This window comes from Rutidosis leptorrhynchoides, chromosome 5 (genome assembly GCF_046630445.1).
Source record: "Rutidosis leptorrhynchoides isolate AG116_Rl617_1_P2 chromosome 5, CSIRO_AGI_Rlap_v1, whole genome shotgun sequence".
Lineage (NCBI taxonomy): Eukaryota > Viridiplantae > Streptophyta > Magnoliopsida > Asterales > Asteraceae > Rutidosis > Rutidosis leptorrhynchoides.
Window position 1 is genome coordinate 278,991,392 of NC_092337.1, and position 11,108 is coordinate 279,002,499.

Sequence of the window (11,108 nt, forward strand, 5' to 3'; positions counted from 1 at the left end):
GTGAATCTTCTTTTCTGGATTGGAAAAACTTCTTGAATAACAACTGTTATATTAATTCAGCCCTGGCAGCGAGAGAAGAAGCACAGAAGAAACTTGCTCTTCCGCCTCCCACTCAGCGTAGCAGAATAGGGGAAAGCAGTTCACAAATAAGCATTCCCAACTTAGATACTACTGGCTTAACAACTCTCTTAGCTGGTCCTCCTGGTAATTATGAGGATTTTATGAAGTATCTTGAAGCGATGTTGTCGCCTTCTCTTTTGAATCAATAGCACAAGGCATTATTTAGAATATTGCATCTGAATTCAATAATTTGAAGCGTTTGGAGCGCTCTGATCAAATACATCGTGACAAATCTGAAAAAATTAAAAAAGATGCAGAGGCAATGAAAATTGCCAAACTTGAATTAGAGGCTGTTGTTGCTGCAAAAAATGCTGCAGAGGCGCAGTATGTTCAAATGGCAACAAAGGAAAAATGGTATCTGCATAAAATTGATACTTTGACTCAGTCTGAAATGTCCTTAATGCAATCTAAAACGTTGTTGAAGGAACAATTGGAGTTAAGAAAGGGTGAGACCAGGTGTCTGATGGAAGGTATTCCAAAAATTGTGAAAAGTGCCTTCACCTCTAAAAAGTTAACTAAGTCGTTTAACGAATTTATAACTGTTATGCTGGACGCTGACCGGATATGGTTTCTTGAGAGGTTAAAAAATGATATTCCTGACTTTCCAAAAATGTTGCATGAATCCCTTATATCTCAATTGAAGCCAGATGCAGAAGATAAACTGAAAAAGCTGGGTGATGAAATAGAACATCTGTCCTTTCCTGAATTAGAGAATTTGTGTAATAATACTGCTACCTCAGTAGACGATGTACTAAATTTGAAGTTGTGATCTGCATTACTTGTGTTATTTGTTAATTATATATATAAATGTTTTTTTACTTTGCTGATTATTTTGTCAAAGCTTTACATGTTTGATTTGAACAATCAAAATTATGACTAGTCATATACTGTTTGTATAATTTTTACGTCATGACGGTCGTAGATACATTCTATTGTCTGGATGTTCAGTGGATTTCTACGTTTATCCACTGTCATTTCAACCTTTTGTTTATGATTGAACTTCTGCCACCGAGGAAAAAACTTCTCTTTTGTGGGCAGGGGTGACACACTATGTTATGACATTTGATATAAAATCCTTGCCCGGATAAAAATTATGAATAGTATGTCATAAGAAATATTTCTGAATTCTTATTTCTTTAAAGAAATTTTTACATTTATGATTGCATCTCATGCTCTAAATAGTTGATCAAGCTATTCGAACATGCAATACTACGCATAAAATTTCTTTAAACTCATTGCATTCCATGTTCGTGGAATTTCTTCGCCGGAGGGCGCTGAGAGGGTGTATGACCCATTAGGATGTGCCTTTACAACTTTATAAGGGCCTTCCCAATGTGGTCCTAGCTTCCCTTGTTTTTCCTGCCTACTTGCCTCATTATCTCGTAACACCAAATCCCCCTCTTTGAATTGCACATATCTGACCCGCTTTTTATAATATTTTGCCATTTTCTGTTTTGCATCCGCTTGACGGATGGCGGCCATGATTCTCCTTTCTTCCAATAAATTTAAGTTTTCTCGTAAAATGGATGAATTATTTTCTGTATCAAATGCCAAAATCCTTTGTGTTGGTACATGGATTTCAGCTTGTATCACTGCCTCAGTGCCATATACCAAACTGAATGGTGTTTCACCCGTGCTCCATTTTGGCATTGTGCGGTGAGCCCAAAATACATATGGCACTTCATCTACCCACTTAGTCTGACTCAAACCTAACCTAGCCTTTATGCTGGCTACAATTTCTTTGTTTGTTACCTCAACCTGCCCCTTTGGCCTGTGGGTGAGCAACTGAGGTAAATGTTTGTTTGATGTTTAGCTCTTCACACCAACTTCTTAAGGGGTTATCTGCAAACTGTTTTCCATTGTCACTGACATTTTCATTCGGTAATCCATATCTGCACACAATATCGTTCCACACGAATTTCTTGATATTCTCACCAGTTATTTTTGCTAATACCTTCGCTTCAACCCACTTACTGAAGAAATCAATTGCAACAACCAAAAATTTTGCATTTCCTACACTTCTTGGGAAGGGGCCTACTATGTCAATTGCCCATTTACAAAATGGCCATGCCGATGATATTGAAATTAAATCATACTTGGGTAAACGCTGTACGGTTCCATGCCGCTGGCAGGCATCACATGTCTTAATTAGGTCTGCTGTATCTTTGTAAATTGACTACCAATAATACCCTTGTCGCATAATCCGTCTAACTATAGTTCTATAACCGGAATGCTGTGCACATAATCCCTCATGCATTTCCTTGACTACATCAATTGCTTGTTGTGGTGTTAAACACCTTAAATTTGGTCCACTGAAGGATTTTCTATAAAGTATTCCATTTTCCAGGACGTAAAGTGGAGCACTAACTCTTATCTGTCTTGCCTCCATGGTATCTGTTGGCAGTATTCCGTCCTGCAAATATTTCACATAGGGGGTTATCCAACATGATTCCCTTTCTTCAACTGTTGCAACCACCACCTTTTCATCAACCGATTTATCTTTTAAGACCTCCACCAAAACTTTCTTGTGCAAATGATCAAATGTTAATGTTGCTAATTTGCTCAAAACATCTGCCTTCTTGTTTTTATTTCTTGGTATCTGCACGACCTCTAAGGTCTCAAAATGTTTTGATATTTTCTCAACTAATTGCAAATATTGTTTCATAGAGACATCTTTAGCTTCAAACCCTCCATTAACCTGTTGTGCCACAATTTGAGAATCAACATATGCACGCAAATGTTTTATTCCCATTTCTGACGCTATGCGGAGGCCGAAAAGCAATGCTTCATATTCTGCTTCATTATTAGATGCATAGAAACAAAACCTCAATGCATACGTATGCTCCTCACCTTCTGGACTAGTAAGTACTAACCCTGCACCAACACCTTCCTCACTTGATGCGCCATCAGTGTGCAACTCCCAAACATGATTACTAGCTGTAACGTTTGGCAGATGATCGACCTTTTCTGTTGTTTCTAATAAAAAATCTGCCAAAATTTGACCTTTGACTGCATGTCGAGTCGAAAAATTTATTTCATATTCTCCCAATTCAATTGCCCATTTTGCTAGTTGTACTGATGACTCTGGATTTCTCAAAATATGTTTTATTGGCTGGTCTATCATTACCAGGATTGAATGTGCCTGAAAATATCGCCTGAGTCGCCTAGCTGTGTGTGTTAAAGCATACACCAATTTTTCAATTGGTGGATAGTTAACTTCACTCTGTTGCAATAATTTACTGACATTTATGAGATACACATGTCAATCACTGAATGGTTCTGTTACGTGAAGTATCTGGAATGTCGGTGGCGTGTGCTGACGTGGCTGCTTGCCGTTCACGCGCAGAGTTAAAGGGCTTATGCATAGAAGCTGCATGCAGGGCTTACGCTTGACACTGAGCGGCCTGCTGGACGCTGGGCGGTAAATTCTGAAGATCAACAATTTTAGCTATCTCTTGTGCTCTTTGATCGAGTTTTCTGTTTAAAAATGATGTTTTTATACGTGTATCTCCTAGGATACACCATTAACCATCAATGGATAAAACACCTTATGAAGTCTTAAATGATAGAAAACCAACCGTAAGTCATCTTAGAGTATTCGAGTGCAAATGTTTTATCTTAAACAAAAAGGAATATCATACAAAGTTTGAACCTAAAGCTTACGAAGGAGTGTTCTTAGGATATTCGTTAGAAAGTAAGGCATATAGGGTTCTAAATAAATACACCAATGTCATAGAAGAATCCCTAGATGTCACATTTAATGAAACTGCTCCGCCACCTAAGACTAAACCTTTAGAGGATGATGATGTGTTAGAACAAGATGCTATAGAAATAATGCCAACTCAAATCGAGTCCAATGACACAAGTGAGGATGGATCTCATTTAAAACCAAGTAAGGATAACTTAGCATCCTCGATTGATCTTAAACATGTTAAGGATCATCCCATAGATCAAGTCATATGATACATCAATACTAGAACCACTAGATCACAAGCATTCAACCTAATTGCCAACTGCGCTTTCATCTCCCAAATATAACCCAAAAATATTAAGGAAGCCCTATTAGATGAAAGTTGGGTAGAAGCAATGCAAGAGGAATTAAATTAATTCCAAAGGAGTGATGTATGGGATTTGGTTCCTTTACCTAGTAAGAGCAATATCATAGGTACCAAATGGGTTTATAGAAACAAACTAGATGAAGATGGCAATGTAGTTAGAAACAAAGCTAGACTAGTTGCACAAGGATATAGCCAACAAGAGGGAATTGATTATGATGAAACATTTGCTCCCGTCGCTAGGCTAGAGTCAATAAGAATACTTCTTGCATATGCATGTGCCAATAACTTTAAACTACATCAAATGGATGTCAAAAGTGCCTTTTTAAATGGTTTCATAAATGAAGAAGTATATGTATCATAACCTCCGGGGTTTGAAGATTTCGTAAAGCCATATCACGTTTTCAAACTTAAAAAGGCTCTCTTTGGACTTAAACAAGCCCCTAGAGCATGGTATGAAAGACTTAGAACCTTTTTAATAAATCACAGTTATGAAATGGGAAAAATTAACAATACACTTTTTATTAAAAGACATGAAAAGGATTTAGTCGTAGTTCAAATATATGTTGATGATATTGTATTTGGATCTACTAACGAATCTCTTAGCAATGAGTTTTCTAAGTTAATGCATGATGAGTTTGAAATGAGCATGATGGGTGAACTCAAGTTCTTTCTCAGACTTCAAATCAAACAACTAGAAGATGGAACGTTCATCAATCAACAAAAATACATTCATGAAATGATCAAAAAGTTTGGAATGGAGAACTCAAAACCAATGGCGACTCCTATGGCAACAAATGTGAACTTACTTTGGAAAGAGAATGAGAACCGTTCGACAGTACTAAATATAGGGGAATGATTGGATCCCTTCTATATTTAATGGAAAGTCAGCCCGACATCATGTTTAGTGTGTGCTTGTGTGCAATATTTCAAGAAAATCCAAAGACATCGCACGTAGAGGCCATCAAAAGGATCTTTAGATACTTAAAGGGGACAATGCATCTTGGGTTATGGTATCCAAAGTTCACTGGGATTGATATTATGTGCTTTGCGGATTCCGATCACGGAGGATCAATGATTGATAGAAAAAGCACAACTAGAGTATGCGCGTGCGTGGGTCTTTGCTTAACATCATGGTTCTGGAATAAGCAAACGTCTATTGCATTGTCTACCACCGAAGTCGAATATGTGGCTATGGGAAGAGCATGCTCACAAGTGTTGTGGATGAAGCAAACCTTCCTCGATTACGGTATAATCTCATCCGAAATACCCATATGTTGTGATAACAAAAGTGCTATAGATTTAGCTAAAAATCAAATATTACACTATAGGACTAAACACATAGACATTAGGCACCATTTCCTTCGTAACCACGTCCAAAATGGTAATATTGTGATAGACAAGGTAGAATCTACGGAAAACATAGCTGACATATTCACTAAGCCCCTTAAAAAAGGAAACCTTTAACTTGCTTACGAATGGGTTGGGAATGATGGAACATACTCTGTAGAATCCCCTTCAGATCACGCACGGTCGAACTACGGTCGACCGTGTTGGCCGCCGCCTGGTGTCTGACGATTTTCTTTGTCTTTTATGTATTCTCTTTAATATCTAAACAATTTTTTCACCAACCACATATCTTCTTTAAACCCCAACCACTGGATTTCTAGATTTGCTTTTGTCCTATTTTCAAGTACTCTCCAAAAAGTGGTCCAAACTCTTTCAATTTTCTTCAAGGTAAGCATCTAAATTTTACTTTCAATTTTACTAGATTGATTATATTATAGTCTTTCCAAACTAATAGGAACACTTGTTTCTTGCATGAATTCTTTAAATATATGAGTAAAATTGTTATAAAAAGCATTACTTATCAAATGTGCCATAATAGTGATTCTTGCATAAAAACTCATATATGTTTTAAGCTTTTAAAAAACTCACTCATGCACACACATATGTTTAAACAAATCATTATGATACTTGTGAATCTCATGACTAGTTGTTGGTTGAATGTGGGTTAATACACTAAACGATAAACTTAAGTATGATTAACCAAAGTGTAATTAACCAAAGAATATGTTTTGATGATGACACACACACATACACATAAGTGATGACTGACATCTTAACATAAAACACGCAAGGTCACTAATCCATACTTTATCTTGCAAATGACCAAGTCAAACATAGGTTAGAGAATGAAATTAAAAATTTAGGCAAACACGCGGTCGAGGTACGGTCGACCGCATAGTCAACCGTGAAACCTCAAACTGAATTGCAACGAAGTTTTGTGAAAAAACAAGTTGCACGGTGGCCACCACGGTCAACCGCAGTGCGACCGCAGTTTCTTCTGTCTCAAATTTTGACCAAATAAAGTTGACTAGTTCCCGGCATCTATAATTCATGAAACCTTTCTAAACATACTTAGGATATATGCTCTCTCCATACTCAATTGAGTCTTGGTCATAAAAACACTAATTGTGATTAATTACGCCTAATGACATCTTAATGACAAGTTAACCAAGATTAGGCATAACACATAAGTGTTAATCAACAACTTGTGATCTTAATTCTTATCTAGATATTTTTATTATGATCATCAAGTATCAACACACGCAAGCCAATATCACTAGAACAATGATTACTATTAAAAAGGACTTAGTGATTAATTAAGGCTAAATGAAGATCAATGATCTCAAGGTTAAACTATAAATAACTTGTAATCCTAAAACACACTTAGATACATTTAGGATGGTCACCAAGTCCCAACTAGAGATTGCTCTTCCCTTGTGCATGTGTTGGATATTAATGTGTGCTTACACATTAATCATGAAATGTGTTATATTGCACATTATACTTATTAAGTGATTGAATTATAAGTTGTACAAGTATCTAGATGATTGATCTTAGAATAACTATCTCTTGCTATGTGAGTATTACTTGTTACTTGCTAATATGCTTAATACTCATAAACTTGTCAACTTAATATGTTTGCCATGTGCTCATTAGTTAGAATTTAAGTAACTAACTTACTCCAATAGATTAAGTGTAAAATGGTTCACAATAGTTAATTGTCTATTTGGTCTAGTCTAAGTAACTAAGTATGATTGCTTGCTCAATAATAACTTAACCTTAATATCTCTACATACTTCATGATCATCCTATAGAGACATTATTCAATTAATCCCTAACTAAACTTAAATTAAACATGACTTGAGATTAATTGGAACTAGGAAGTTAATGATATAGTGACTAGCCTTTAGAATTAAATCAAGAGCATTAAAGTGACTAACTAAGTCTTGACCAATCTAAAATTTCCCTAAATATCAATCAAGACACTTCTCTAAGAATGTTGGGTTTACCACTTTTGGAATGATTAGTCACTTTCATGCAATAAGACCAAATCTCACACACTTAATGCATATAGTACTTGTATAGGGTGTTTGGTTTCTTTTACAGGTGCTAGAAGAAGTAAAGGTGCCAAAAAGTGGTGTTCAAATCTGAGTCAAACGGCTATACAACGGATACCAATTTTGGATTGGAGCACGCACGGTCGCACCACGGTCGACCGTGCTGGGAACCGTGTGTCAACGGCTATTTTTTGAATCTCACTATAAAAGGCAAACATTTTAGTTCATTTGAAGCTGCCCCTCTTGCACATTTAAAAGGCATATCTCCAGTGATCACAAGTGCATCAATTACTACTCAAATGTGATCAAGCAAGAGAAGATTCTATGATCTTATAGATATAGAATTGGGTTGTTGTAAACTTACTAATCAAATTCATTTATCTTGTGAGTTTACTTAATGTAATGTATGTCCTAGTATTGTGTTAGGATCATCATTGCAGAGTGTATAAGTCTTGTAACTTCAATTAGTGGAAGCATAGGCTAGCTTAGTGATCTACTTCCTTAAAGGGACTTAGGAAGTTGATTAATCTTATTTGGAGATTAATACTTGTCCAAGGTGAAGACAAGTTGATCTAGGTTAGAGTTGATCTTTCGAAGGGATAGAAAGATTAGGTTTGTTGTCTACTAAAGAAGATTGAATACTTGTAAATTGGATCTCCACCGGATTTGGAGAAAAGTACTTAGTGAAGCAATAAATCCCGATTAGTGTAATCGGGGAGTGGATTAAGGTGGATTAGTTAACATCCACCCGAACCACTATAAATCCTTGTGTCTATGTTCTTTACATTACTTCATTTATCATTTTGAACATATACACCACACACATCAAGTTTGAGTTGAATTGGTTGATCAAAGTAAAATCGAATTTGGTGATCAATCGAAAAATTGTTAAAAACGTATTAATTAACTATTCACCCCCCTCTAGTTACTTACACTAGTATCTATTCTTGACAAACATAAATCAAAATGATGAAACTTGTCTAAATATTCAAAAATAAATGGCACAATTTAGTTTCAAATTTATGTTTTCAAAATGAGTCTAGACAAGGACTAATCTACACATATTTAGCATATAGTTTTTCAAAATTTTATAAACTTGAATATTTTGCTAAAATTGTGGCTTTTCTAGGAAATGACCAACACGAGAAATCAACGTATTACGAACAATGGCAACACATGGAGACTAGAACACTTCATGAAGAGCGTGTTATTCATCATACTGAATTTCCCGAACTAACTCAACTTTTCACTCAAAACAATTGCTTCTCATTCCTTGAGTTTGATGAAGTCATTTATCCAACGTTAATTAGGGAATTTTATGCTCATCTTGATGTTTCAAATCCCGACCAAGTTGCATTTTGACTTTTCAATACACCTTACACTTGGTCTTTTGAACAATTCGTAACCGTTATGGCTATTCCTTCCAATGGGCGTTCCTTCTATACTCCTTCAACCGATCTAAGATCACTTAACCTTACATTTCCATTACAACCTATCTTAGATCTCATTACCACTCCTGGAGTACAACGAAACCTCAACAAACGACTTCGCATTCAAGATGACGAAATACGCCATGATCTTTAACTCATTTTAAACGTCATCCGGAATAATGTCTATTGTAGGGAACCTACTGCCACTCACATTTTAGGAACCGAAGTTGTTGTCATGTGGTCTCTTCTTACTCATGAACCCATAAATCTTGCTTATCTCACTACTCAAAGAATGGGTTACCTTCGAGAACTAGGAACTCGCCCACTTCCATACTCAAACCATTTTAATCGACTTTTCCAATTTGTTGTTGACATCAACCCTTCTCAAATTCCTCAACCCGTTTCCACAATTCCTCTAACTTATTGGGAAGGTCATCCGGTGATCATTCTCTCTTCCGATAATGAAAGCTCAACTATCTCCGATGCGTTTAGCACCAACGGCATTTATCCTAAAACAATCAACGTTGGTTAAGAATAATTTTAAGGGCGGGTAGATACAACACTTATCCTAAGAATTAAATTTGTTATGTATTAGTTATTGTAATGTACTTACTATGCTTATTATGTTTGTTACTCTTTATGTTGGTTAGAGGGGGAGCCATTCTATTGATAAACAGGAACAATTGATAAATGTGTATGATTTAAGGGGGAGTATTACTCTAGGGCGCGCTTAGTTCCAAGGGGAACTAACCTTTTTTCTTCAAAAAAAGGGGGAGAAAGTGTATGGTAAGTGATGTTAACACTTATGTTGGCTTACATAGTTAAAACACTTACTCATATGTTTGTCATCATCAAAAAGGGGGAGAATGTTGGTTAAGATTTCAATCATAATATTCAAAAGTTAATCACTTTATTTTAATGATGACACAAAAGAGATAAGTGGTTAATCATATGTAAGATGACATGAGTTCATAAGCCTAAACTATCTCTAGCAAAAGACCAATACATAAATAATCATCTTGGTAAAAATGGTACGCGGCTGCACCACGGTCGACCGTGAACCTGAGCGTGTGTGTCCTGTACCAAAAAATTTAAGTTTTTCTAAAAATGTCAATCTACGGCTAACCACACGGTCAACCGCAGATCGACTGCAGTTTTCTCTGTTACCAAATTTATCCACTTTAAGTTAGACCACTTTGAGGCATCTATAATTTACAAAACTTTTTTAAACATACTTATAATAGTTGCCCTCTTTGATCTCAAAAGAGTTTTGAACCAAAGGATGTTAATTTTTACTAATCACACCTAATGACATCTTAATGACATTTTGAGCCAAATTAAGATTAAACACACAAGTGTTATATCTTTTTATCCTATTACATAATGTCATTTAAACATACTCATATTGGTCATTAAAGTCCCAATTAAAGAGGTGCTCTTCCATTAGTTTTATGTACCATTGTATGTATGTAAATGTAATTAGTTCAAGCTAGTCAAGGTTGTAACAAGGATCATTATGTTCCAACTAGACTCAAACTAGTTCATTTAAGATGTAACAATGTTCCAAAGGGCAATATACTCCCATTAGCAAAATGACAAGTAATTAAGAAAGGTTAATGAAGTTTTTAGAAGATAATGGTTTGTCAAGAGACAAAATTCTGCAATTACCTCTTTAAGTAATCAATGACAAATGGTCAAAGCTTCAAGACTTTCATCTTTTATGGACATGTCAACTTTCACACTATGTTCAAAACAAAAGGGGTAATGGGGATAATTTCAGAGATGATTGGCCTTTAGTTGCAGCTATTCAACAAGGGAAAATGACAATTTTTAAAGGACAAAAACGGCCATAAGAATCAGATGTCATAGGTACACGGTCGAACCACGGTCGATCGTGCAGCGAGCCGTACAGCTTTTGGGCAGATTTCTCTTTCCTATAAAAGCCAAGCCTTGAAGCATTTTAAGACTCACCTTGTGCAATCATATTTTCTCATACTTACTGATATCATTCTCATAATTAATTGTAATCTTTTTAGAGTGATTCTAGCAAGAGTACTTGTAAGCTTAAGTTGTAAGTTTACTTGTAAACTATCTTG

At 35.8% G+C, this 11,108-nt stretch overlaps 1 protein-coding gene across 1 annotated transcript; it reads right to left on the reverse strand.

The window, feature by feature from the left end:
- Positions 1 to 1,329: 1,329 nt before the first annotated feature.
- Positions 1,330 to 3,244, reverse strand: LOC139849395 (uncharacterized). Its single transcript, XM_071839051.1, has 3 exons — positions 2,310 to 3,244; positions 1,991 to 2,093; positions 1,330 to 1,905 (listed from the first exon to the last, which is right to left on the reverse strand). Exons 1-3 carry the CDS (start codon positions 3,242 to 3,244, stop codon positions 1,330 to 1,332), a joined length of 1,614 nt encoding a protein of 537 aa, XP_071695152.1.
- Between the last annotated feature and the right edge of the window lie 7,864 nt (positions 3,245 to 11,108).

Bases quoted from the DNA above. Each gene is read 5' to 3' on its own strand.
- LOC139849395 (XM_071839051.1), bottom strand. From the start codon at position 3,244: ATGATAGACCAGCCAATAAAACATATTTTGAGAAATCCAGAGTCATCA. The intron at 2,094-2,309 runs GTATTATTGGTA...TGATTTCTTCAG, and splicing joins AGACGGATTATGCGACAAGG to TAAGTGGGTTGAAGCGAAGG. The intron at 1,906-1,990 runs GTCAGTGACAAT...CATTTACCTCAG, and splicing joins ATGGATTACCGAATGAAAAT to TTGCTCACCCACAGGCCAAA.